The sequence below is a fragment of the Pezoporus occidentalis genome, unplaced genomic scaffold, assembly GCF_034315485.1.
Source record: "Pezoporus occidentalis ecotype Australia unplaced genomic scaffold, CSIRO_AGI_Poc_V1 ctg327, whole genome shotgun sequence".
NCBI lineage: Eukaryota > Metazoa > Chordata > Aves > Psittaciformes > Psittacidae > Pezoporus > Pezoporus occidentalis.
This window is the reverse complement of record NW_026915235.1, coordinates 263,568-291,461: the sequence shown is the minus strand read 5'-3', so window position 1 is coordinate 291,461 and position 27,894 is coordinate 263,568. Positions and strand designations below refer to the sequence as shown.

At 41.1% G+C, this 27,894-nt stretch overlaps 1 protein-coding gene across 1 annotated transcript in view; it reads left to right on the top strand.

Annotated features, from left to right (window-relative positions):
• The window catches only part of PSMD1 (proteasome 26S subunit, non-ATPase 1), a 69,942-nt gene extending 42,512 nt beyond the window's left edge, over positions 1 to 27,430 (top strand). The window contains exons 17-25 of the mRNA XM_062628995.1: positions 717 to 831; positions 3,569 to 3,685; positions 11,331 to 11,433; positions 16,676 to 16,845; positions 18,531 to 18,623; positions 20,227 to 20,319; positions 23,678 to 23,824; positions 26,237 to 26,391; positions 27,223 to 27,430. Coding sequence (XP_062484979.1) covers positions 717 to 831; positions 3,569 to 3,685; positions 11,331 to 11,433; positions 16,676 to 16,845; positions 18,531 to 18,623; positions 20,227 to 20,319; positions 23,678 to 23,824; positions 26,237 to 26,383 — 985 coding nt within the window. The 3' untranslated portion in view covers positions 26,384 to 26,391; positions 27,223 to 27,430. The remainder of the gene's footprint in view (positions 1 to 716; positions 832 to 3,568; positions 3,686 to 11,330; positions 11,434 to 16,675; positions 16,846 to 18,530; positions 18,624 to 20,226; positions 20,320 to 23,677; positions 23,825 to 26,236; positions 26,392 to 27,222) is intronic.
• The last annotated feature ends 464 nt before the right edge of the window (positions 27,431 to 27,894 follow it).

Sequence of the window (27,894 nt, the reverse complement as noted above, 5' to 3'; positions counted from 1 at the left end):
TGTTGTAGGAAATTAAGGGTTCCTTTCATCTCCCCAGCACTGGGCTAGAAGTTTTCTTGCTGTACTGACCAAATAGCACCCAAGTTCCCAGCTGGCAAGAATGAAGATCTCTTAAAAGGCAGCAACATCACAGCATGATATTGTAAGGAGGCAACAGTAGACATCACTGATAAACTGATCAGAAGTGTGTGTTGTACCAGTGTTTCTTCACATGCTTAGATTTATAGCAGTAGGTGGGGTGAGGAGGAGATAGCAAAAGCAGTGATTGTGGAAAGGATTTTGGGACTCATCAGCCTTGAAGGCTGGTTGAATACTGGAGTTGAGGTTTGTGTGTGTTGATGGGAGGTTTAGTACTGTGTGTCTCATTCAGTGTAAATCTCTGCTAGTGGACTGTCTCACAACAGCATGATTTCTAGAGATAATGATCTCAGTCTCAATAGATACATCATTCTATTGGATTATCTTTTAAAGGCAGAAAACATGCACTCTAAAGGAAGACTTTAGTAGTGAGAGCTGTGTGTGGTATCTGCAGTGATAGAGAAGTTTATTCATTTGCACTTCCCTGTTCTCCTCTTAATCCATTTGTTCCACTCCACTGGTTTTGAGAAATGAAAAATACATAGTGTGGAAGGACAATTTTAAATTTTCCAGTGTGAGCAGAGTGAAGTCTCCATATTTTGAAGAACAATAACTTTATTTCCCCCCCCTTTCTCTAGGACTCCTGAGCAGTGTCCGAGTGTGGTTTCTTTGCTGTCAGAGAGCTACAATCCCCATGTGCGTTATGGGGCTGCCATGGCTTTGGGTATCTGCTGTGCGGGCACTGGAAACAAGGTGAGGACTAGAAGCATCCATTGCCAATACTGTTTCTGCTCCCTCCTAACACATTTTTGTGGATATGTCACGCACACATACAGATTTCTCACACATGTACACTGTTAGGCAGCTGGAGTAGAGCAGTACTTCTTTGAATTCTTTAACTGTACTGGGTATAGAGATTCTTTTCCTGCTTCTACAGAATAGGTAAAGTAGAAGAATGTTTTTATACGTTATTGCCAGATTCTTGGAATTTTGTCTTCAAGACTTTCCTTAGAGTTTTCGTACTGTCAAGATACCACTGGGCTTTAAATGTATGTTCAGTACTTCAGAATCAATACTTCTTTGCCCTTGGAGTTGATCTTTTAGAGACTGCTTTATGGAGAGCAAGGGGGTCCCAGTGTCAGAAAAACAGCAGGTGTTTTGCGTAATTTCTTGCTCCTTTATTCTGTCCTGTGACACGCAATTCATGAAATATCCATGTAGTATTTGATAAATCTCATGCTCATCTGTATCATCCCTTCCTCAGCTAGTATTAAGCACTTGGTCTGTGGCTCCTGAAAGCAAGCATTCCCTAGCATGTCACTTGTGTTGTGAAACGCACAGGACGCTGACATGCTCTGCCTGCCATCTTTAGTATCTAAATTGTGCAGACTTGAAAGCAAATTGGAAGTGCTATTTTTTAATTCAGATTGCTTTATTTTCATGTGGAAGGTGGAATCAAAGAGCTAATTATTTTTAACCTGCTGCATCTGACAAGTTCATTTAAGTGTAAATGCTTTTTAGTTGCACAAATAAGTCTGTTTTATTTCCAGACCCATTGTGTGATAAAGACATAAAACATCCGATTACATGCAGAAATGTCTTCCAGAGCTTATATTAGTACGTTTTGAAGGCTGAAGTGTATTTGACTTTGGAGATTGGAAAATTCAGCTTTTTGTCATAAAGAATGTTCCATATGTAGTATTGAATACGTGCCAAAGAATGAATGAGTCACCTTCAGGTGGAGAGGCACAGTCTCCAAGATAGCTCAGCTGGCAAAAGCAGTCTAAGTGAAGGCATGATATTATTCTGGAATTGGTTCTTAGAAATAGTGTTTTGTGTGAAATCAGCTTCTCCTTAAAGGCCTGGCTCTGATAGAAGTAACACTGGGAGAGCTCTGTGGTGGGAGACTAATGCACTCAGCTCATTTGCTCATGTCCTCAGTTTAAGTATGGACAGGAGAGAGCTCCGTGAAAGGGATTGCCAAGTGATTCTGTCTGACAACTATAAATCAGAAGATCATATAACAGATTAAAAGAACTCTTTGAGCTTCTTAGGGTGGATGTCTGACTGTTACCTCTCCTGTTCCAAAGAGTATGTAACAGCTTGCTTCACATAGCATTTCAGAGCGCTTTTAGAAAGCCCCTGTTTTGCCACAGACCAAATTTATCTCTGCAGCCTATTGCTGTACAAACGACTATCTTAGTTTTATTCTGCTTAGATCTGAAAAACATGATTGCTGAAGGCTGGCTGAGCCCACTAACAGCTTGCTGCTGTTGAAACTGGTGGTCTTGGTCCCTCCTGCCGCCTTTTGTTCTGTCTCATGTTCAGCTCCCTGGTGAGCTGGTTCAGACACAAGCTCACAGAAAGCTGACCCAGATAGCAACAGCAAAAAAAGAGAACAGTTCTCCCTTGAATTATCAAGTTGGAAAACCTCACAGAGAGATGAGAAAAGGGCTGCAGCTAGCGCAGGGAAAGGGGAAGAGCTGGATAGCTGGAAGAAAACTGATGAAGGAGAAGGATCTCATTTTGATAACAGTGAGTTGAGATGAGCTCACTTGTCCAGAATAATGTGCACTGAGGACCTTGCATATTTAGAAGTAAATTTGTGTCTGTAATAATTCTGTGTATATTTAAGTCGTAGCTTGCAAAGTGGCAGAACTGTAAATGGAGATCAAAAAATGTGCCTACAGAGATGATTTAGTCAGAGGTGCCTGTAAATTCCCCATTCTGGTCTTGGGTACATCTGAGCAGCATTTATTACAAGGGACTCTCTTAAAGGTTTTCATAATCAGTGACTGAATTGAAAGAAATACTTATGGATAGATCACTATGGATCATGTTCCTATTGTGTCTATCTGGGAAGTTACTGAATTTGAAGAAGTAGTAGAACATTTTGAAATATTTTAAAATCCTAGATTTACTATTTGAGGGCTCAGAGGCAGCCTACACATAGATTTGAAATGAATGCATTCATGTGATGCTAAAAGTTACAGGTTCTAACAATAAAGTGAATGGCCAAGAATTTGGGATCTGGATTGTTTTACCATCTCATTTTCTAACCTCCAGCATGTTACTGATATCTCTGGTTCAGTTGTTCTTATGTAGAAAATGAAGGTAATGCTGATATATTTTGTTGGGAAGAATGGCAAAGAGAGTGTACGAATAATTTATGTGTCCTGTTTAAGGCATGTCAGTAGTTTTAATGTAAAGAATGCATCTGTTGCTTGCAACAACTGTTGTTTATCTGTTGCCCTGTTTCTGCAGGTAGGTCTTGTATCATCCATCACTTGTTTTTGGTGGGATTTTTTCTTCCCGAGTTTTAAAGTCCACAGAAATAAAGTTTTCTGCTTCATTTACTAAGAACAGGCAAAATATATTAAAAATATATCTGATGGCATCAATCTCATAACCTTTCATTAGAGTACTGAATCCTGGGATACTGAAAAGAATAGTATTAATTTTGCAACTGCTTATTTCTTTATTTTTCTAGGAAGCAATTAATTTGCTTGAGCCAATGACAAATGATCCTGTGAACTATGTACGTCAAGGAGCTCTGATTGCATCTGCCCTTATCATGATCCAGCAGACTGAGATTACCTGCCCAAAGGTAGCGTGGCATACTTTTACATACCGGCTTGTTAGGGGGAAAGATGGTCTCAGGATGTGAATCTTCAGTGCTTTGCGCTCCGTGTAAGCATTGTCAAGAGAGTGCATGTGTCTTGTAAAGAGCCAGAGCTGAATTCACAGCAGGATGCTCCTGCATGGTGCAGAGCATGCACTTTTGAATGGGGGAGTGATGCATGCTTATCAAAACAAACTGCATTTTAACTGCAGGTGTTACAAGAACAAATGCTGGTTTTTACAAGGTCTAAAAGCATCTTGTAATGATATGAAAGTGACCGTCATCCACCGACATGCCCTGAGGCCTGTACGCTCATGATTTATGTGAAAACGTTTACTTAGTAAAGAAATTGATTTTGATGACAGTAAACTTGGATGTGGTCAGCAAGCCAGGAAGTCCTGTTATAATTATGTTTCTTTTGTAGCCATCAGATGAAACAGTTTCTTCAGGCTCTTCAGGAGAAACAGTTTCTGCTGTCAGAACTGGCTTAGTGGCTTAATAGCAAATACTCTTAGTTTTTAATGGAGTTTTTCTTTCAGCTCAGAAGGCAAAAAGGTTTGCATATGCTGTGTTTAGCTTTTAAAAATAGATTGCCATGTGAATATATGACAGATGATGATATGCAAACATTTGTACAGACTAAAAGTACACATTAATAGAAGCTCTGGGATTCCACATTTCATAGGCTCTGATGAGTGCTGGGGCAGAGCAGTAGCTGGTACTTTGCTGCTCATCTGTCATATGGGTTGCTTTTATTGATGTAATTTTAGAAACTGAACTGTGATAAAAACAGCCACTTTTTTACTGCATTTGGATGCAGAGAAAAAAACCTTTTTTTTCTAGAGGAAGGTATTACTTGGGAAAGTCAGTGAAGGAAATCTGCAAATAGAGGTGTTTGGGTATTTCCAAGTCATGGAAGATGAAGATTGGTGGCAGACATTTTGTTCCTTTTATTTTTTCGATTTTTTTTTTTTTTTTTTTAAAGTTAGAAGTTAAAAGCCAGCCAGTTACTTCTTCCTGATCAACATCTGGGAGCATTACTTATATTACCAGAATTGTTCAACTGAATAAGCCAGTGGAGAACATCAGAGTTATGTTGGATCCCCTCATCTTCCAAGATAGAAAGTCTTAGTAATGTGAAGCTAAATTGTTTTTCTGTGGAAGAAACTGCAAGTATGGGATGAGATGTATAGTGTGAGGTTCAGTGACTTGTTCAGAAATGGGGAGAGGACCTGAAAATGCTTTATGCCAAAGCCTTGTTTCAGCCAAAATTTGTTACATAATACAAACGGCAATTCATTACCCAGTCATAGAAACACTGCAGATATTAAAAAACAATCAACCCCCCCAAACCTACAGATTATAAAATAATAAGTAATCCTGAACATATTCTGGTAATTTAGGAACTAAGCATAGCATATAGATGTTTTACTTGTTTTGAACACCCCAGACGTTAGTTATAAACATCATAGCTTCTTGCTCAAAAGTAAGAGGAATATTTTGAAGACTGTGCTGCCAATTAAGTTATTTATTATCCATGGGAAACTTTTTTTGGAGCACTCTGCCAGTCTGAAGAAAAACTATTTTACTCTGATGTGAAAGGGTGAGTTCAGAAACCCAGCCATTTTTGGATTACAGTGACATATTTTGATCTGATTAGATTCCTAAGTGGCATGCTGGTGCACTGTGTGCCAAAGTGTCTAACCTGATGTATGTGAGTATTTGCATTGCTGGATAAGCAGCTAATAAGAGGAGCAGGATGGTTTCATATCCCACAGTCTGTACTTGTGGTCTTGGTGGGGATACAGAGATGCTGAATTTTACATGTCATCATCTCACTGCTGCTAAATACTTCATGATGCTTTGCAAGTGAGAGATGGTGATTTTAATAAAGATTGTGACATATAGTTTGACCAGCTTCCTGTCATGACTTTTCTGTTTTGTCTTTTCTGGGATTTTTTTACTTTTTTTTTTTTTTTAACTTCTTATTTGTGATCTTTGGTTTAGAAAGACTTGAAATTCTCTAGGGATAATTTGGGATGAAGATGGTAGCAAACAACCTTCCTTGAATAGATTTAGATTTTTCAGGAATAAAATAGCTTCAGAGTTTTGAGAGCTGAGTGTTGTGGTGCTGAAATGCCATCAATAAACAGAGATTAAAGAATCTAAGTAATTTGGTTTAAAATAAAGCATTTTTGTTGTGAGAGAATGTAGGTGTATGCCTTTGAATCACCTTTGCTGTGATTTCCTTTGTATTCATCTTCCTCTTTGTGGTATTATTCACTTTTTATTTCACAAAACAGTTTAAAGAGTTTCAGTTAAGAATTTTAAGAACTGTCATTGTATGGAGGTCCCTTGAATTTGCAAGTTGCGTAAGTGTCAAAAGGGGCAGCATATCTTGTGTAAAGCTGATTTGGACTCTTTGGGGTGGAAACGCAATTCCTCCATGTGCAGCCAGCTTGATTTTTCCTGACCTCCTGATACATTTAAGAGCCATAATAGTGCAGAATACAGAACAATAACAAGTTTATTTCGTGAAATGGAATCCTAAATTACAGATGTGATGAGGTCACTGTAACAGAAATCAGTGACAACTTCATTATGTATTTGTGACCTGCAGAGCAATTAAGACAGCAATTTTGGAGACAAATTACATGTCTGACATCTTGAATTTAATTTACTTTTTCCTGGTTTTGTGTTAGGATAGTCATCGGCAAAATGAGAAGATAATAAGCAGGGTCAAGGCTTTTCCTCCATCCTCTTTGATCATCTTGGCCTACTATCTTCAAGATGTAAAGAAACCAGAACCAGATTGCCTTTTTTTTTTTTTCTTTCATTTAAATACTAGGTTTTGCTAGGATGCAAGAATGATCTTTTGCTATGTTCTAGTAGCACCTTCACATTCCTTCTTGTAAGCTTGTTACTGTTAGATGTTCCTGCATACTGTATACTCTTTCAAGAGAGCAAACATATGCAGAATAACTTCAACTTTTGAAGAAGATAGGCAGAACATACAAGCAGTTTAAAACCTGTTTTATTAATAACAGATTCCTAAATACACTTGTTCTTCAGAACTTGCATTTGCAAAAACCACATTGGACACATCACCCGTCACTGTTTTCCCTAGCTGTTTACTAGGTCTTCACAATATCATGGGCTTCATGTGCATGAATGTTGACTGGTGGAGAGAGGAGTGCTAAATAACCTGATAAATGACAGCCCCTCAGGTTTGTGGTAGGAAATGGTGTTGAACCATTCTCACATCTTAAAGCCGGTGTTGTTTCCTCAGTGTTTCCAAGGTTGCACATTTGGCTTCATTTGAAAACAGTGGTGTATTGTTTTGGCCAGCACTGATTACCAGAATGGTGTGTGTGTATTGTTAGTAAAAACAAAATGAGTCACTGCCTATGTTTTAATGTGCCTCCTGGAAGTCACCGAAATAAATTTCTTGGTAGCATTTCCAAATGCTACAAAATTTTTAAAGTGCTTGAAGATTTCAAGGGAGAAACAGAGTTTGTGGATTTCATAACTTACTAAATAAACTTCATTCAGTAGTTTGAGATGTGCTTGTTGCTGTGATCTGAAGGAAAAATAATAGCAGATTAAAGGGCTGTACGAGACAAACTCAGGCAGATTTTGCTTCAACAGTTTAAGAAATTACAGTCTGTTGACATCTTGCTCCTTTCTGTAGGAGGTGAGTGCCCCAACAGCAAAGGCAGAACTGAGCTTTTGTCTCTACTGCTCTTGCTTTCTCCAAAGAAATGGAGCAGTGACTCCATGTGAGGATGAACCACTGCAGCTAGAGCTGCCAAAGCAGACTTTCCCCAACAGCAAAGAAGTTTTTCAGCTGGGATCTGATCCGGTCAAAAATACCATCCCTGTGAAACATTTGCTTTATAGGAACAGCCTGAATAAACGTGCAGGTCTGCTGTGCATTCGAGTGTTGAGGCAGTCTTTCAGTCTGGGTTTGCCTGGTCTGTAAATCCAGGAGGGGTAGTCTCCCACCCTTTCGTAGAACTATTGCTTCCACTGGTGTTCCTGGTGGACTTGTTGCCCAGATGTTTTGTTCATCTGCTCTGGACTAATGTACATATGAGTAAGAGCTGTGGAAGGCATATTAGGAAAGGGTACTCACAGGGGCAGCATACCATGACCAGGGGAGGTAGAAGACTTCCTCTGCTAGACCTACCTTGCCATTCCTGAGCAAGGCATTTCTGCCCTCTGTTTCCAGGTGCTGCTCTACCAGATTTTAGATGGCAGTGTGAATATTTGCAGTTCTGCTGGATGTCTTCTTGCTTCACCCAGCAAGAACTCTGAAGATGTGATTACAGTGTAAATTACAGATTACTGTCCACTAAACGAGCTTTGTAACATCTCTCTGTTTTTGTAAATATTACAAATCGAGAAGCTGAGCCCAGAGTCACAAGAATGATGTGATGTAAGCAGAAGCACTGGAACTGTACTGCTCAGCTCACCCAGAGTTTTACATGTTGTTTTAGTGTCTCTGTGTCTGTCACAAATAATACCTGAAGGCTTTGGTTTACCTACTCTGCATGTGGTTGCCCTTGATACTGGATGAGGCCCTGTTCCAGGCTGGAAATGCAAACGAAGGTATTTTTGCAATGTACATGAGGTCAGGCGTAAGAAACAAACTATTTATATTAAATGTGTAAACCTCAGAGTAAACTTTTATAAATAAAAATCAGGAGAGCGTGAAAAAGCATAAATGGAGTGAAGCAAGAGCAGAGTGTGGTCAGTATATCCAGAATAAACCCTTTATTGTGCATGCAGTATCTCCCTTCCACACATTTGTCTGTGGCTGCCCTGAAAATGTACATTGCTCCTTTGTCTTAGCTTTAATAAATGCAAAGAGATTTTAAGTCAGCTCCTTCTGGGGACATGAACTAGTAACTAAGGTATTTTTAAAGCAGAGGGAAACTGGTGAACAGAGAACCATTGTTAGCACACAAATTGTTGGACTTAGCCTGAAAAATGGAAGCAAAAAAATGGAAATGGTTTTAATGAATGTCTTGTACTGTACTGGAGAAGCGTTGTTTTATAGAATCATAGAATAGTTAGGGTTGGAAAGGACCTTAAGATCATCAAGTTCCAACCCCTCTGCCATGGGCAGGGACACCTCACACTAAACCAAATCACCCAAGGCTTCGTCCAACCTGGTCTTGAACACCGCCAGGGATGGAGCATTCACAACCTCCCTGGGCAACCCATTCCAGTGCCTCACCACCCTAACAGGAAAGAATTTCCTCCTTATTGTTAAGCTTTGCTGCTCTTGTTTAAAAGTGGCTGACTGCTGTGGTGCTTCATGGTTGTGAGACTGTCCATTTGTGTGAAACAAAGTAATTTTAATACAGTCATGTTTAGCAGTGCATGATATATGAATGTTAGTGCCTTCTGCTGTTACAGACCGATTTAAATTTCATCAGGTTAGATGCCATAGGGGCTGAACGAGTTGAGGTAACACTACAGCTGGGTTATAGTAGTTGAAAGAGTGAAGGCAGGAAAGTTATTAACTGGAGAGTATTTGTTCTTTTAAGACTGGTTATGTTTTAGACAGTGTGGTGAGTTAACAAGAATTGAGAACTATTTTGCAGAAGATACGCAGTTTTCATCTGAACTGTTCAGTAAGTATGTAGAACAGCCAAGCAGCTGGTAGGTTGGGGTTGGAGAGGCAACCTTTATTTTCTTTCCATCCCAGACATTGGACATGATCTCTCAAAGGTATGGTCTCAACTTCAGACTGCCTCTGGTCAAAAAATTCACACATAAAATGTGGTGAAATTTATTGCTAGCATTACTTCAGCTGCAGGATTACCTCATGGCTCTAATGTGCTTTTACTTGGGAACTTGATCTCATGCTTTGCTGAGAAACCTCTGCAGCCTAATTTATGCTCTCAGTCAGATCTTCTGTTTTGATCTTTTTTGTTGTTGTTGTTGTTGTTGATGACCTTGATGAATTCTAGTGTAACAAAATGTTATTCCCAGCACAATTCTCATGCATTGACTCGGTTGTATAAAAGTGTTTTTCATGGGTGCAGAAACTCTTTCTCTAAGTAGTTTGAGATTCCCAGTGCCACATGTGCTGGACTGATGCTTGAAGGCTGCTTCTGGTGCTCAGTGCTGCTCAACCTTAGCACAGCTCTGGAGCTTGTGGTGTCCTGCATGGAGGGGTACCACCTCTTCGCCAGGTTCTGTTATCAGCCGGAAGGACCTCCCAGGTATTGTAGTTTCAATGTTTAAGCCTCCCTTCACTGGGAGCATCAGAGGCTGTGCAGGAGGACATTCCTAATGGTAGTGTTGGAGCTTGGCCCCTTTGCCTACAGCAGACACCAAGCATGTTTCACAGCTGAAAAGTAGGACCTTTCTTTAGACACTTGTCACTGAGCAAATATCGCTGGTGTCCCTGGAGAGGCACATGCTCTTTGGATGTGAAAAGTGGCTAGGGGGTTGTGTGGTGTTAGAGTTTTATACTTGGAAACTTTTAACTACATTTTCAGTACTAGGAACTGCCCTGTGTCTGGCCCTACTGCCTTAAGCTAGAAATTTGTCCTCTCATCTATGGCTGCAAGTGTTGGAAGAGGACTTGGAATACCAGCATCAAAGTAGACTAGTAGTGGGGAGAGCCTTGTTCAAGCCTTTTTGGAAGATGTCCTTTACTTTTGAGCATGTCAAGTGAAGGCTTGGTATTAAAACAGAAAAAAAGAGAACAGAAAGTCAAGTGGTATTTCAATTAAAATTAATTTAGGGAAGAGGTATAAAGATTCTTCCAGACATGCTGTGAATGTCATGCAGCTTCCCACGTTTTGGCTGATCGGGATTTTCTGGTCTGATTTTTCAGCTGTAGAAGTTAATTGAGCTGTATTATTGCTTCACAGTATATATTAAGAGAATAAGTTATTAATTTGAGATAAAGCCTTAGATATTGCTGCATGTGATACTGTTCTGTCTCCTCAACACTTAGTGAACCAGTGAAAGATGAAGCTGTGATAATAGTATGAGCAAAGATTTAGCAGTTTCCCTTACTATTGTGTACTTAAGATATAGTGGTGAACATACCAAGGCATAAGCTGTTAATTTATTAAATATTTTCATTAATGATTTTCATTTAAAAGTAACACAGTTTGCTGATGACTCACCACAGGGGCATTATCAATACAGCAGAAATATTGTACAGGAAAAATGGAATACATTTGAGATTTTCAGCAGTAAGAATTGAAGGAAATTGAATACAGTTGCAATGTCAAGCACTTAAGAACATGTAGTAGTTCTTGCTATAAACTTATCTGTTCGTCTTCCAGTGGTACTCCAGAAGTTCTTAGGCTATTCCTGTAAGGCATATAAAATGTGGATATGCATGTTCATCCTGACAATTTTAAAATTGCTGGGTATCTTCAAATGAGGAAAACAACTTAATGATGTGTTATTATCAATTAAAATAAATTATAAAATAATTAATTATTAGTGGGATGACTTGTAACACTAGTGACTAAAGCTGTTGGAAAAAAAAATGTCATTCTAGGATGCAGAAATCTAGGATGCTTCTGCTAAAGACAGAATATTTGACCCATGCAGTCAGTTTTATAATCTTTATTTTTTTCTCATTTTTACCCAGGTCAGCCAATTCAGACAACTCTATTCCAAAGTGATCAATGATAAGCATGATGATGTTATGGCAAAATTTGGAGCAATCTTGGCACAAGGCATTTTGGATGCAGGTAATTCCCCAAACATTTAAAGCAGTCAAAGTTTCTTAAACTTATTTGTCTACAATAGCTGTAATAGCAAATTTCATTTGAGAGATGAAGTGCTGGATTTATGCCTGTCATGTAATAGCAGAAGACAGCTCAAATTTTAAGTCATTTAGCTAATTAAATAAACCCTATTTTATAGTTTCAGCTTGTATCAGTGTGCTTCTTTTAGGAGAGACTTAACCCAGTCATGGGGGCAGAATTCATTTCCGTAAGTCTGGACAAGTATGATCTTTTTGCTCTAAGTTTGTTGTAACCCTGAAGATGGATGTATACTTTGATAGGTTGCTCCTTTATTTTTCTAAGTAAGCACCTGCTCCAGAAATTTGGAAACCTTGTGGTATCCAGTACTCATATTTTGCTTTTTCTGTTAAAACTTGATATAGCCATTTTTTTAAAATATATATGTATGTATTAAATATGTTTTTAATAACTAGGTTTTGCCTCTTTCCTGATTGAGAGGCGTTGCACAAAGAGGGAAGCATAGTTAACTGCCTCTGTTACTTCAGAAGACCCAGTTAGCTTCACAGACTGCTACCTTCTTCTAGGGAGGAAACATCAATTTCATGACTAAATGTTGAGCAAGGGATAGGATTCTCTAAAGGCATTAGCATTTCACAAGGACTGAATTGCAGGACCTATCGAGGAATGTTTCTTTAAGCAAAGAGGACAGGCAGTTTTGCTTTGAATTTTTCTTCCTGATAGAGTCAAGACTTATGCAGTGCTGTGCCTGTGAATAGCACCCACTTTCTAGGATTCCAAATGCAGTTTTTCCCTTCTGGTGTCTTGTGCTCTGGCCTTTTCTTGCCATGCATCTCCTTATTCCTTGTGGTAGATAGAAACAAGCTGATTTTGCCTGTACTCTTAAGACCAAGGTTAGTCATGAAGGTGCATAAGCAAAGTTGTCTCAATATGTTTGTCTCTGTGCACGGCTTAAGCACAGCACCATGCATTGTGATTACACAGTGTCTGTATGAAATTACTACATCTCCAAGCCATACAGCACGGAAGCATGCTTAAAAATCTTTCTTCCTGGTGACCATGTGTCAGTCAGGCTGCTCTGGGCCCTACGACTAGGGCTACTTAGAGAAGAAATCAATAGGAACCTCCTTTTTTGTCTTTCTTGCCTGTCAGGTACCTCTCCTGGAGCTCAGACTGAGCAATATTCTTGGCACAAGACTGTTAGAATAAATTAAAAATTAACTGTTAGAATAAATAAATAATAGAATTTTGGTCATGCCGATACTCATACTGTGTTGCTGGGAAACCAGAGCCCAGCTGGCTTAGATTTTTCTCTCAGCAGTACAGACCTGCTTCAAATTCCAACCTTTAAGATTAAATCATAAAAATGCAGCTAAAACCTTATTTGCTTCCTGTGTCACTCATGTATTATACGATGACTTGGAAACCGGAAGCATTCAGTTTTAATAAACTACATGTGAATTTGTGCCAACTTTAACCTCTTTATTTCTTGCTGAGTTGCTAAAGGAAGGCTGCAAACACCCTTTCTTAACCTATTGCCACTTTCATTAGAGCCTCCTGAAATAATAAATTCTCCTTATCTCTCCCATACAAGTGCTTATCTGAAACAATGAGCTATAGAATTTAATTATCACTATGAGGAAGAAAAGGTTCTTTGTGTCATCTGCCATAGTTGGGGCAACTGAGTTTAGGTTGTTTGTTTTTCTTGGGTTGTTTTTTTTTGTGGGGAGAAAGGAGAGAAGTCTTAATTCTTTTCCAGTGACAGGCTTTGATTAAAAGTTCAAGATTTCCAGTGCACAACTGGGAAATGATGCACAGGAGGTGGGTTATTTTTCTCGGACAATGAGGCAGTCATTAGACCAGTGGTTTTAGTAGTGAGGCAGGGTACCTTGGGGACACTGAAGTAGAAATGAAGAATTTGGTTATTGTCTAATTGTTAGGCTCCAACAGCTACATTTTTGCTTCTTTAAGAAAATAAGAAAAATGTAGACACTCTAAATTTAACTTAAGGGGGTTTTCTGTTTTTTGTTTTTCCCCTCCAAAAATCTGAACTTTTATAATGATCCCCTTTGTGTACAAACATGCTGTTTTGTTCCAAGCTGATGAATCCCTATCTGTTCTTTGCAAAATCATTATGCTTTATTTTCTGGACTATGTATTTGTAAATGTAAGCTATAGAAAGGATATACTCTTCTTAAATACATATCAGCATTTTACCTGCTTGAAAAAATTATTGCCCTCTGGACTCTAGGTATCTTCTCTAGTTCTTAATGCCAGATTTCTCAATCAGTGAGAAAAAAGAAGGAGTGACAATCATTACACAAATACCTATGTAGTATATGTGGAAAATCTTTTCTTCATGTTTAGGAAAGGTTTGGGTGGTTTCAGCAGTGCAATGGCTTGTGAACAGAGTGTGGCACTGGGCAGTGCAGACTGAAGCCAGAGAAGGTGTAGACAACCCGATGGTGAATGTACTTGATTTTCCACAGTTTGGAGACATTTTTAATGAGTGATGAAAAACAAAGTGTCATCCAAATTACAGAGGAAAGAGTTTCCTGTCTCCTCATTGCTGTCTCTCCATATATGCATCTTGCATGATGTATTATGTTTTGGATGTTAAAAACTTTATTACAAAATATAAACTGATGCATAAGGTCTGCTCTCCCATGTGTTGAATTTGGTTTGGATTTCCTACCTTTCGGCTGCCTTCCCTTGTTCATGAGCTGTTCATGTAAAGTTGGGTCTAAGTCTCTGGTAGTTAGGAAGAAACCCCATTATCCCATGCTCATGTTTTTGTCCGTTAGATTAGAGCTACCTTGTGTTTCATTGCCTATATGAATCAGCTTGCTGGTGCATGCTGCAATCAACTCTGCCAGTGTTTTAATGGCTGGTCCTGTGAGATTTTGACTTCTTGGTGTGCTGCTAATAGTCCCAGTTGTCTTCGTTCACTAAATAGATGAAATGGATTGTGTTCACTGATAGGGAAAGGAAGAGTATGATACTGTTTGAAAAGGGATGCTGCCTGGCAGGGTTTGGAAACTAATTTCCAAAGTCCACAAAGTCACATATTAATGGCTGTTGTGCTGCTGTGCTGTCTGGGCTACGCTGCCAGAGTTTTACCAGGTGCCACCACGACTATGTAAAAAGTGAGTTCATCAAAGTATATAAATCATCTTTGATGAGCTCACTTTTCATCAGTGGGGATGAGTACAGTCTGCTTACTGTACTCCCCCTCTTGTTAACTGACATTAAACTTGAGCCAGCAAATCTTCATAGGCTTTAGAACAGCCACTTTGATTCATCAGACCTTGCCATAGTTGCAATGTAAATTCTGGGAGATGAACTTTGTAGTATTACCCTGAAAATTTTTCTTGTTTTTTAAAATTTTTTTTACAGGCATCATGTCACAGCTTTCATCCATCTGGGCAAAAGCCTGGAATGTGGTCCCTTCCAGGCTGTCAGGGCTGCTACTTAATTGTGAAGATAAATCACAGTTGTGCAATATCATATCTCCCCACCTTTCCTGCTCCCTGCAAAACCCAGGGAGAGAGGGTGGGCTGTGTGGATGTAAAACAGCAGAAAGAAGTAGCATGACAGCATCTTTTGAATATGAAATCTGTTACTCATCCAGGAAATTCCAGAGATTGGATAATATAATTCTGAAGGTTAACATAAATTCTGAAAATAAAACTCCAAAAGTTTGATAAAATCTAGTTAAGCTGCTTGTGCAACATTCACTGGTCTACTTGATCCGCGGTATCTGCAGATTACTGACCTGGCCCATATACAGCAATGCAGTGAAGAAAAGTTCAGGGTAAAGATGGGGGAGAAGACCAGTAATTTGAGTGCAGAGTGTTTTGATATGTTCATGTTAAAGGATAGCACAAGACCTCAGTCAGTCTCTCCTTAATGCTGTGGCAAAGTCAAGTATAAGGGCAAGAGATTGTTATCAGAGAAAATAATGAGAAGCAGAGTAGACTTAACAGTAGTAAGAGATGAGACCGTATCATTGTCTTTCTTCAAAGAGGTGGTGGGAAGGAGTTATTTAGTCAAACAGCAGATCTATTGCTACCACAAAAGGAAAAGCAAGGAGGTAGTATATATGCAGAGTATCCTACAGGAGAGCATCAAAATCTTCCATCTTCCATTGCTTCTCCTGGGACTAACACTGCCAGATACCCAGGATGAGATTACTGCTTCATTCAGGGCTTTCATTAGTTTTGGCAGCAAAAATTAATTTTGCTTGTCTTTAAAAATCAGCTCCATTGCTGCCTGGCACTGTCGAGGTAGATAGCTGTGTGAGGCTGGGCAGTGTTACTCCAGCTTGGGATTTTCAGCTGCAAAATGCCCTTTGTAAGGAGTGTTTGTATTTTAACAAAGTTAACCTCCCTATGCCTGCATACTCCCTATGCAGTAACAGACTTGCCTGGTGCTCTCTGCAACCCAAGTCACTGTGTTCATCAGAAGACTGAAGATCATATTAACACTTTCTCACTCTGTCTGCAAACCTGATCTTTCAGTTTGCTTTCTAGCTGGATGTTTCTGCACTACATCAACATATGGAGCTGTTCTGGTCTCTGCTTTGAAAGTACAAAGCTAGGACTTGGTTGTCTGGCAGAGATGTAATTTTGCTGCAAAGACTGCAGGAGCTTGTCTCTGCTGCTTAGATTGATAACCTGTAGAAGCAACTTCTGAAGCTGCTGCTGTTTACATTTTTTTCTAGTGAGATGGTGTAGGATAAAAACCTAGGCATATTTCTTCTGAATAACTGACAGTTCAGGGAGGCAGCCACAGAAAGAAAAGTTTCTGTATGCACTGCTTTATATGCACTATTTTCCTTGTGAGTCTTGTCTTGAGGATCATCTATATGCTATGTTTTAAAACTGCTTACAGCAAAGGTTTGCCTTTTTCTTCCTCTCTCCCTGCCTTTTTCATTGTAATTCTGTTTAACCTGTATCCTGGCAAAATAAGTGTGCGCAGGCTGTATTGATTGTGTTTAGGTCATACCTATCAGATAGAGCTGCCCACCTGTTTTGCTCTGTAAGCTGAAATCATGGTGATGGCGGGAGGTGTGTTCCAGAGGACAAAGCTGACAGCACTGTGGCCTGGCTTGCGTGCTGTGAGCAGCCCCTTCACAGCAGCTGTTTTAGAGATGCATTGCTCAGGTGTCTTTGTGGAGTACCCAGGAATGCATTCATTAACTTCCTTCATTTATGATTCTTTACAGGGGGCCATAACGTAACTATTTCACTGCAGTCAAGGACAGGCCATACTCACATGCCTTCTGTGGTAGGGGTTCTGGTCTTCACCCAGTTCTGGTTCTGGTTCCCCCTGTCACACTTCTTGTCACTGGCTTTCACCCCAACCTGTGTCATTGGCCTTAACAAGGATCTTAAGGTATGTAACAAGCAGAGAGGAGAAAAGGTGCTGATAGCTGCTTGGAAGATTCAAGTGGTCTGAGAGGGGTGTGCATGGATTTGTTAGTTTTCTTTGCATGTTTCCAGCTTGTTTGTGTCAGAAGAGGCTCTAACTGGAAGAAGTCTGAAAAGCAGGTTTAAATTGCAGAGCTGGTGGTGGGAAGAGGGACAAGAAAAATGTAGAGAGTAGACTTTGACCTCTTTATTTCAAAGTAGCTTACGAAGAAAGGAACTCTGATCAGCCTATGTGGGCAGAGACCACCTCATCATCACTCCAGAAGGTCAAGGTTATTTAAATAAATAATAGCATGTTGCCCCGCTGCCCTCCCACATAAATTATGTTATATTCTCCCCTAGGAAAGCTAGCAGTGGGAAACCAGGATTTGTTTGGATTCCTTGGAGAATAAATACTAAACCAAGCAGACATTGGTACTGCACTTTTCTTACGCATCTGCTTTTCCAGCTGATGAGCTGTGTTGTGGCTGCTACAAGCTGTGTACCATCCAGGGTCTTCTGTGCTGAAGAGCTGAGCTAGCAACTTCCACAAAAAAAACTTGTGAATGTGGCAGCACAGGGGTGTGCAGCACCCTCCTGTCATTGCTGCAGCCTTATTCTGTGATGCACAGAGCATGTGTGGGGCTGGGCTGCTCTCAGAGTTCCTCTGTGGGACTGGGCAAGCATACTGGCTTGCAGCCCCTGGACCAAAACCTCAGGGTTCTAGGCTGATCTTCTTCAACTGTCTCAGGCTGAGCATGAAGTCAAATTACACACCACTCTCAGTTCTTGCTGTTTAAAGAGAGAGGGCTGTTTTTTCTTTCCACTCTCTGTCCTGAATACTTCCCTGTGTTTGCATTGCTGCACCTCCTCAGTGGTAACAGGCTCAGCACCTTTTTAGCTGTTAAGCTGAACTGCCATTTTGACTCCCTCTCCCCATTCCTTAGAGTTTCCAGGGAGCCCAAATGGCTATAGGTCAAGTGATGTTCTAGAACTTTGCTTGCACATTAAAGCCAGTTACAAGGCTGGATGTACGTTATGGGCTGCACCACACCCACCTTGCTTCCTCAAAGCAGCCCCTGTTCTGTTGCTTCTTGATGTTTTGCAAAGGAAGAGATTTGAGATACTGCAGAAATTAATCCAATTTAAGAATTTGGATTGGCTCTCAGAAGATGCTTATGTCAATAGTCAAGAGTATAAGAATATGTGACATTGGTAACCCACCCCCAAAACATACTGTCCTTTTGCAAGAGGTAAATGTTAGGCAATGATTGGTTTGTTCTAGCGTGCACTGACAAAGCAGGTCTTAGATGTTAAACTAATTTTGTGTTCATACAAGCAGGCACAGCAATAACATTAAAACCACAAAATCTTTGAAACAGTGAAAACAAGGCATGGTGTGAATAGAGTGGAGAAGCGTGTATGGAGAAGGCTAGGAGAGCTTGCCAGAGTCGAATTATAGAATAATTAAATAACATTGTTCTAGGTGAACTGTTGCCACTGATAACAGTTACTCAGCTTCCGGAGGGGGAGAAGGGGAAGCTTGTATTCTTTAGAGGATCTGTGTTTGTCTCTGCTGGAAGGAAAATGAAGCTAAAGTAATTATTCTGCTGTAGATTATTTTTCCCTGCTTTTCTTGTCTCTAATAATGTTTTTAACTGTTTGTCTTAGATGCCAAAAGTCCAGTACAAGTCCAACTGTAAGCCGTCCACATTTGCATATCCCCCACCTCTTGAGGTACCAAAGGAAAAGGAGAAAGAAAAGGTATGTGGGCTAGCTTTCTGTGTGGTAAAGACTCCTTCTCTCCTAGTATAAACATTGACTTTAGTGGCACTAACAGGGAATCTAAAGAGCGAAAGAAGAATTGGCAGGCACTGTTGTCTCTGAAAGAGAATTCTAGCTATTTTTTCCTGCTGTGCCTGGGACTGTTGCTGATCATGGCATACAAGTACTTTGCTACTCAGTTGCTGAGACCTCCCTTGTCTCCAGTTGTCAAGCCAGAAGTACTGATTAAAAAAAAAACAAAACAAAACTGCTTTCCATGCCTACTGATTTGTATGTGTGTATCATCTTTGCACAGCGCCTAGCACAGCAGGGTTCTTGTTGATGAGTTGGGCTCCAAAGTGCTACTGTAGTACAAACATCAAGAATATTAGGTGTGACACTTCTCAAATAGTCCCAGATGGAAGGGCAGAAGTGTACCTGGTCTTGGGGGAGTGGGCCCATGCACTAGAATAGTAGCTGTCAGGACCATGGACTGCAAAACGGTGAACATGGAACTGAGAATAGGTATTGAAAAGGAAGAGATGGGACCTGTGGGGTAACAAGCAGGACAATAGCGGAAGCAATTTGTCTCCTGGCGCAGGATGGTAAAAGCTACTGAGCAGGCCACAGCAGCAGGCAGAGCAGCCCTTAGGGAGCAATTGCAGCAGTGGAGCCCTAAGGTATGTCATACTGATGGATGACATTGTGTGAGAACTGTAAAGCATTTTGCTGGAATTGAATGCTGGGCAAGACAGAGCCACCAAGAAATGAACTCTGATGAAAGGCAAACCTCACTGCTCTGAGAAAGCAAAAGCTGTTTTCTGACCTTTAAAATAGGCTGGGAATTTGACAAATCCTTTCTCTTTTAAACTTTCCTGACCACAATGAAAATGTGTGAAGAGCCCTCAGCCTAAAAAGCTTTACCAGCAACGTGGCTAGTGTGGTTGCTTCCTGTCTCTCTCAGGAAGTTACTGCCTTACAGAGACAGTTACTGTGGATAGAGAGATGTGCTCACTGGAAGGGAGACAAGCTGAATTACTGTATTTGAGTATTGCTTCTGAGTACTTTCTGACTCAGGAGTCCCAAAGCCTCCTGAGGGCTCCTCCATAGGACATTATGCATATCCACTTCTTCAGATCAGTGAGAAACAAAGCTGTCTGATTAGGACACTGGAACAGCTTTAGGTAATTTCTAAAGAGTATTATATACATGTTTCTTTATATTGGAGACCCCAGCAATAGGTTTTCCTGTAATAAAAATTCAGTTTGTTGCTCTGTTAAATAACAAAATCTCTCATATAGACACCAAAACCGGCAGTGATTATTCTCAAAATTAAGTTGTTCTCTTTCCTATGTGGCTGCAGCCTGTCTGCATTCATGTCAGTTTGGGTTTTTTTCTCCCGTATGTGCCATTTATTTGTTTCGGTGTATTTGTCTTTTAAGAAGAGCAGTGGATAAGAAGTGGAATTGGTGTCACTGACACCTGTACTAACCTAACAGAACTAACCTAACAATGATCTCCTTTTGTTCCCCTGTTTGGGAAGCTGAAGCACAGGGCATGGTGTTGCAGTTATGCTGAATACCTCTTCTGTTGAAATATCCAGGTTTCCACTGCTGTGCTGTCCATCACTGCAAAAGCCAAGAAGAAGGAAAAGGAGAAGGAGAAGGAGAAGAAGGAAGAGGAGAAGATGGAAGTGGTGAGTGCAAACACTGAAATTTAAATGTATCCTTATAAATTTGGAAGGTGTGTCATGAAAGCTGGCACCCCCCTCCACCTGTGTTAGTTCTGAGCAAAGCATTAACATGCTTTTCAGTGTACTGCATACACAGGTTAGCATCTTTCCATTGTGTGTGTGCACTGTTAAAAGCAAGAGGTGGTATTATTTCTGAGAAATAAATCTTCCTCAGTATTGTTAAGTAACTGAATTCCTTAAAGGCAGAAGCTTATTTTGACAAATTTATGTGCCTTTAACTGCATGAACCTTTTGTGCTTTATTTCATTGCCAACTGTTTGTAGACCAAAGGAATTTTATCTCTTATCCATGTACTTTTGTTATTAATGTGGAAAAAGACTTAAGAATTTTATGTCCTTGGGACTCAGTGTTGTAGCAGTTGCTTGGTGATGTCTAAGTCAGTTGAGAGCACTGAAGAGTTTTAAACTTTCTGGTTTTCACATGCTTAACTCCCTGTTCTGAAATGTTCACCTTTTTTGGCAGCAATCTCTTACGTGTTTTGCTCATCTATCAAAATGCCAAACATTTATTCACACCCAGCTCAGCACCAGCTGAGCTTGGAGCACAGAGTCCATATGCTGCTCAGTAGTTATGGTGATTGCTTCAGTTCTCTGATGATTTCTTTCAGCTCATAGACCTGACACTAGAACTTGTCATCCTCATCTATCAGTAATGTGTCATCCTGCAGCAAGCTGAGGGATAGAGAAATGGCTGGCTAATGAATTCTTGGTGGTTGCTGTAATTTGGAAAACATATGGCAGCTTAAATTCTTGCTGTACCCTAACAAAGGACCCTTCCTTTTGTGCTCTTGAAACAGATGCAAATATGCCAAGAATAATTGTAAGCTGCAAATGTGTTACAGAATCATAGAATCATTTAGGCTGGAAAAGACCTTTAAGATCAAGTCCAGCCATTAACCTAGCACTGCCAAGTCCACCACTAAACCATGTCCCTCAGTGCATCTTCTAAATACCTCCAGGGATGGTGACTGCACCACCCACCTGCACAGCCTGTTCCAGTGCTTGAGAACCCTTTTGGTGAAGGAATTTTTCCTCATATCCATTCTAAAACTCCCGTGGTTCAACTCAAGGCCATTTCCTCTTGTCCTATTTCTTGTTACTCGGGAGAAGAGACTGACTCTCATCTCACTGCAGCCTGCTCTCAGGTAGTTGTAGAGAGTGATAAGGTGTCTCCTGAGACTCCTTTTCTCCAGGCTTCACAGCCCCACTTTCCTCGGCTTTTCCTCTTAAGACTTGTGCTCTAGGCCTGTCACCTGCTTTGTTGGCTGTCTCTGGATCTGTGCCAGCACCTCAATGTCTCTCCTGTAGTGAGGGGCCCAGAACTGAACACAGTATCCGAGGTGCAGCCTCACCAGTGCCCAGTACAGGGGATGATCACTGCCCTGGCCCTGCTGGCCTCATTATTTCTGTTACAGGCCAGGATGTCATTGGCCTTCTTGGCTGCCTGGGCACAAGCTGGCTCACGTTCAGCCGCTCTGAACCAACACCCCCAGGTCCTTTTCCATTGAGCAGTTTTCCAGCCACTCTTGCCCAAGCCTGTAGCATTGCATGGGGTTGTGGTGGCCCAGATGCAGGACCCAGCGCTTTGCCTGCTTGAACCTCATGCAGTTGGCCTTGGCCCATTGATCCAGCCTGTCCTGAACCCTCTGCAGAGCTTTCCTACCCTCCATCTGATCAACGCTCCCAACCAGTGCAGTGTCATCGATCCCCTCATCCAGATCAATACAGATATTAAACAGAAGTGGACCCAGTACTGAGCCCTTGGGAACACCACTTGTGACTGGCCACCAGCTGGATTTAACTTCACTCTTTGGGTTTGGCTACCCGGATTTTATGCTGAGGATGGTACACCTGTCTAAGCCAGAAGCAGCCAGTGTCTCCAGTGGAAATGGTGTCAAAAGCTGTACCAAAGCTGATAAGCTCAGTAGAAACTTTTCTGATTCCACTTTAATGTCTATGTGAGAAAAGCAGAATGGTCAGAGAATTTTTGGCCTCTTTAATTTTAAAAAGAAATACACAAACAGTATGTAAAGGGAGTGTAGCATAAGATCAAAGGTGTATGTGTAAAATAACCTTCCTAGACCTGCTAAGTGTGGCCATGTTGTAGGCACTGGGCTTTATCCAGTTGGCTCCAAAAATGAATCATCTCATGCATGCAAGGTTGAACCTCTGGGTTTTTTTCATTTTGCTCCTTTACCAAAGTTTCCTTGTCACCAACACTTCCTTTCCTTTGAATTATTCTTGCAGCACTATATGCTAAGCAAAATGCACTGAACAGATGCATGTTTCTTCTAAAATTGCTACAACATACAGTTAAGTACAGGTGTTGAGAGGAAGCAATATATTACAAGATTCATGTGTTGTGTCTGTATCTGTACACTCCAGATGTCTGAAAAGTTTTGTTGGTTGAATGGAGCAGAAAAATGAGGATAGTAAAAAGGGAGTGTGCTGCCACCTACTGTGTTTGAGTTGAGAGTTTTGCCATTGTCCTAATGTTTTAGAAGTATAATTGCTTTCCTGTTTTTTCTCTTATGCCTGTTATATGACCAGTAATCCATAGCTTCCAAGAGATCTGCACAGCAATGAGCAGTCACCGTGACAGAGAAAGTCCTGTCTGTTTTGCAGGACGTGTCATGCATGTAGTGGGGCTCGTGCTTATTTCCTATTGTTTGTTTCCATCTTTTCTGCAGCCTTTTTGTTTGCACTCAGATGTTCCTGAGCAAAGGAGAAAACACAATCCATATTCATGAAGTACATGAAGGATGTTGTGTTTCTTCCTTCTGAACTTTTCCCTCTAGCTGCTGAGTCATTTGTAAAGGAGGGGTTAACTGCAATTCCTTAGGGGAGTCACTGAGCTCAGATCGTTTTGGTTGAGTTCCTGTCTGTACCAGTAATGTGAAATGTCAGTAATAGTTTCATAACTGCAAAAATACAAGGACCACTTTTAGCAATTTTCATGTGCTCAGTAACAATATTGAAGACTATTCAGTTGTGACCAGAAAGTGGTGAGCTTGCAGAAAAAGTATTAGAAAGGGAACCCAGAGATAAACTGTTCCACTGCCACCTCTTGCTGAACTTATTTCACCTGTAGTTGAGAGTGAGGCATTGCCTGATGAGAGCACTTTGATCCATGCTGGCATTGCGTGTGCCAGTTGATAGATAGGTGTTAGCTTGTTCCTCAGCAGAACGGTTTCTCACCACAGTCTGGGATTTGCTGCCTGGTTTTCCTCTACCCTCCTGAACTATGAAAGGGTTAGATATTACTGTTAAAAGAATGTTGATGTTCTCCTCCCCCTTTGCAGGATGAGACAGAAAAGAAGGATGAAAAAGAAAAGAAAAAAGAGCCAGAACCAAACTTCCAGCTTCTGGACAACCCAGCGAGAGTCATGCCTGCTCAGCTCAAAGTTCTCACTATGACAGAGAGCTGCCGATACCAGCCTTTCAAACCAGTAAGTGTCATCTTCATAGTCCATGTGTTTGACAGAGTGTTCCCAGGGCTGGGCTTGTGCCAGGACTCAGAAGTTGTGCGTGTCTGTGAGAGTGCCACTCTCAGCTGGTATCACTGTAATGTCTGACAGAGATTTTGCAACTGCACTGTTGTCATACCTGCTTTTTAGTGTCTCTCTCTCTCCAAATGATCACATGCAGTTCTAGTTATAGGAAAGCCAGAGCTGCTGCAGACTTTTCACCAGGCTAATGCTGCTTTATTTTAACTTCTTCTACATATGACATGCTGTGACATGGAAACCAACTGGACGTACTCTGTATTAATGACATTGCTGGGGACATCAAGACCGAGCTGTGATTTTTACAATGGGGTGAGAAGTTGTACAGACGTATTGCCAAAGCAGTGAAATACATTACGACTTCTTCTGGGGCTATATTATCCTGCAGTGGGATTTATGGCTAAATGGAAGGGGTTTTCCAGTAAACAGATTTCATATTCAGTTAAGTCTCACCTTAGAAAGAGTGCCTTTATCTCTGTTAACACACAAGAGATAGCATGTGGTTGTGAGGTGGATGATGGAAAAGATGTTTTTAGCATTAAGCCTAAGGGATAACTAACTTTTACGTGAGATGCTCAAATATATTGCAAAGCTAACAAGCTTGCTCTTGACCTCAAAATCTCCTGAGTCAAATTCTTCTGGCCTTTATTTTTGTTCAAGAAGTAACACCCTGGACTTTTTCCTTTTGCAGGATTATGCATGGGGAAAATGATGTTCAGAAGAAGTAATATTTTTTCTAGGAAAATAGTAATTGTTTTTAATAAATTGGTGTATTGGAGTAGTATCAGCACATTGGAATTCTCTGTGCATCATCCCCTTGAGCAAAGTTGTGGAAGGATATTTTAGCTTCTACCCTTGAAGAAGAGGAGGTGACCCAAGTGACATTTGGATTGGGAAGATCTGTTACGTGGTCCAGTAATTGTCCACTCATGCAGCTGAAATATGGAGGTCACCTAGCTGTTTGCTTCAGTTTCAAAAGAAGTCAGGTCCTTGGTGAGGGGAGTGCAGTTTCCAGCCTTAAACTCCCATAAATAGGTTTTGAAGAGAACAGAACAGTGTGGGTTTTTGCTGGGATTAGGGTGTGTAACCAAGGAGGCTTTTGAAATGGAGCTGTTTCAGACCTTTGCTCTGCTTTGGGGAATGCCAGAGTAAAAGGCCTCTTTTAAATGCTGTTTATAGCCTGGAATCCTGCTGTAGTCAAAGCCCTGATTCCAGACAGGCATGACATAGCACTGCCTCTTTGCACCTTGTGTTTCAGTCCTGGAGACACAAATTTGGTTCAGCCTGCCAGGATGTTTGGTTGTGATCTTTGCAATTAATTTCCTTTTTTTTTTTTTATGAGGTTCTGCTAAATAGGATTCCTTAGTTGGTGGAAGCTGGTGATCAGATTATGCTCTGTTTCAGATAGCCTCTTGGGAGGCAGCTACACGTAGAGGCTTCACTAAGCTTTGTTGCCTTGAAAAGATGAGCCTTATAAAGCAATATGGTTCGATTAGTTTACACGTGGAAAGCCTCAGACTGGAACTGGAGTGAAGCTGTGAATCCAGATGCCATTTTCTATTGAACTGAGACTTAGATAGTGGAAATACAAAAGGTGGCCTGGATAGACTCTGTGCCATCCCCTCACCAGGCAGGGATCCAGGTGAGTGAAACTTACTGATGCTGAGGTGTGTCATATGGGCTGCTGTCCCAGTTTTGGCTGGGATAGAGTTAATTTTCTTCCTACTAGCTGGTACAGTGCTGTGTTTTGGCTTTAGTTTGAGAATTATGTTGATAACACACCAGTGTTTTAGTTGTTGCTAAGTAATGCTTACCCTGATGAAGGACTTTTCAGTCTCTCACGCTCTGCCAGTGAGGAGGGGCACAAGAAGTCGGGAGGAAGTAGAGACAGGACAGCTGACCTGCACTAGCCAAAGGGATATATCATACCATAGATCATCATATTTGGTATATAAACTGGGGAGAGTTGGCCAGAAGGGGCCGGCTACTGCTCAGGGACGAGCTGGGTATCAATCAGTGGGTGGTAAGTTACCGTGTATCACTGTTGTTTGTTGGTTTGGGTTTTTTTGTTTTATCTATCTCTCTTTTTGTTGTTTCCCTTTTTTTATTATTATTAGTAGTAGTATTATAACTTATTTTAATTTTTAAACTGTTCTTATCTCAACCCACAGGTTTTATCTATTTTCTAGTTCTCCCCATCTCACTGGGGGCAGGAGTAGTTGAGCAAGCAGCTGCGTCGTACTTAGTTGCCAGCTGGGCTTAAACCACAACACCAAGGATAAATGCTGTGGCCACAAACACTCCACCGTGAGGTAGAGGCAAGCAGCGCTAATGCTCACTGTGTTTGTCTTGCAGCTTTCCATCGGAGGCATCATCATTCTGAAGGACACCAGTGAGGATATGGAGGAGCTGGTTGAACCTGTGGCAGCTCATGGTCCGAAGATTGAGGAAGAGGAGCAGGAACCTGAACCGCCAGAACCCTTTGAGTACATTGATGATTAAGACCTGAGGTACAGTGTATTGTGCAGAGTCACCTTTATTAGTACCAATGAAGGAAAAGCCTCTTTGGATCAGCTAAAGCAATTACCAACACCTAGCACTCTCGTTTTAGCTCCTTGACAGCTTCTGCGCCAGGTTCAGAAATATGCTTTATCCTGATTTGAAGAGTTTGGCAGCAATAAAAGAGAAATCTACTCTTCTGGGTCATGCCTGACTTGGTTGTACTGGATCTGGTTTCTAATCTCGCAGGCCTGGCTGCTCTTGGGTAGAGCCTTGTCAGGCAGAGTTAGAGCCGTGCATGGGTTTACAGGCAACAGTTGAGCTGGGAATAATCAGCTCATGAAAACGATCCTAGAGGGGCGAGTGGTTTATGTAACAAAGCTGTCATCTACTTGACCTCAGTCTGGCAGGATTGGTTGAAACTGAACTACTAGTCTCCTTTCTGGGGTTGTCTTGTTTTCACAGCAGTTCTTAGAAGAATTTAAAGACACTCCAGTCATGGGCTCTGTGGTGCTCTCTAAACCTGACTCATAGATCTGTTCCAGGCAGTGAATTGTGTGGTTTTCAGGTTCCTTGGCTAAAGTGCCTGAACTGGTGTGCAAGTTTCTCAGTGAGAGGCAGAAACCCAGTTGCTTTATTTCCAAATATGGGCTGGCATTTCCCAGTGCTCCCAAGAGCAGAGATTATGCACTTGAATTGGTGGATGAGCGGGAAAATAAACTTCTTGTTAAAATCTGTAAATGTTGCATCAGTGGCAGGCTCGGGTGAGTGTTTGGGGTCAACCACAAGAAGCCTTAGTTAAATACATTTGCTTTTCTGGTTTCTCTTCCCCCCTCCTCCAGGGTCATGGCCTCTAAAGAAGACACTATGCTTGATACCAGAAAGACAGACATGAAGACCTTCCTCTCAAGATCTGCTGTTCAGTGCATGCAGCCCCAATCTGTGCTGAGCTAAAACTGATAGTCTGTGTTTTATGGCTGAAGAACAGATATATGCTATTTAGTGTACTCTTTCACAAAACATTGTTTTCAAATAAATATATTAAAAATTCTTGACAGAAAACTTGCTGCTTTAAAAAAAAAAGAAAAAAGAAGCCTAACAGCTCACTCCAAATGTTAAAAACTAGACCCAAGTTGTGCATCTTCCTTCAGCAAAGCTGGACTGACTCTGCTCTTCTGTAGAGTTGTGAGGATCTGTGTAGATCTCTACTTTCTTGAGCACTCACATAGGCTAGGCAAGGTCACCAACTCTCATCTGGCCCAGCCACAGCACTGCTGCTACAGAGAGGGCAGGTCTCTACTTGACAGCAGCTGTCCAGATGAGGTCCACATCCAAATTACCTCTGTGATACTAACTTTGTGCTGATTTTCCCCCTTGTTCATCCTGGTATTCATGTGATGGTGTGGGGCTGACAGCAGGGTTGTGGGTGTTAGTGATGGGGAAGTGAGGCCATGTTTCTCTTTATTTCACAGACTCCCTTTTCTTTGTCCTGTGTGCTTTCACCAAATATGAGC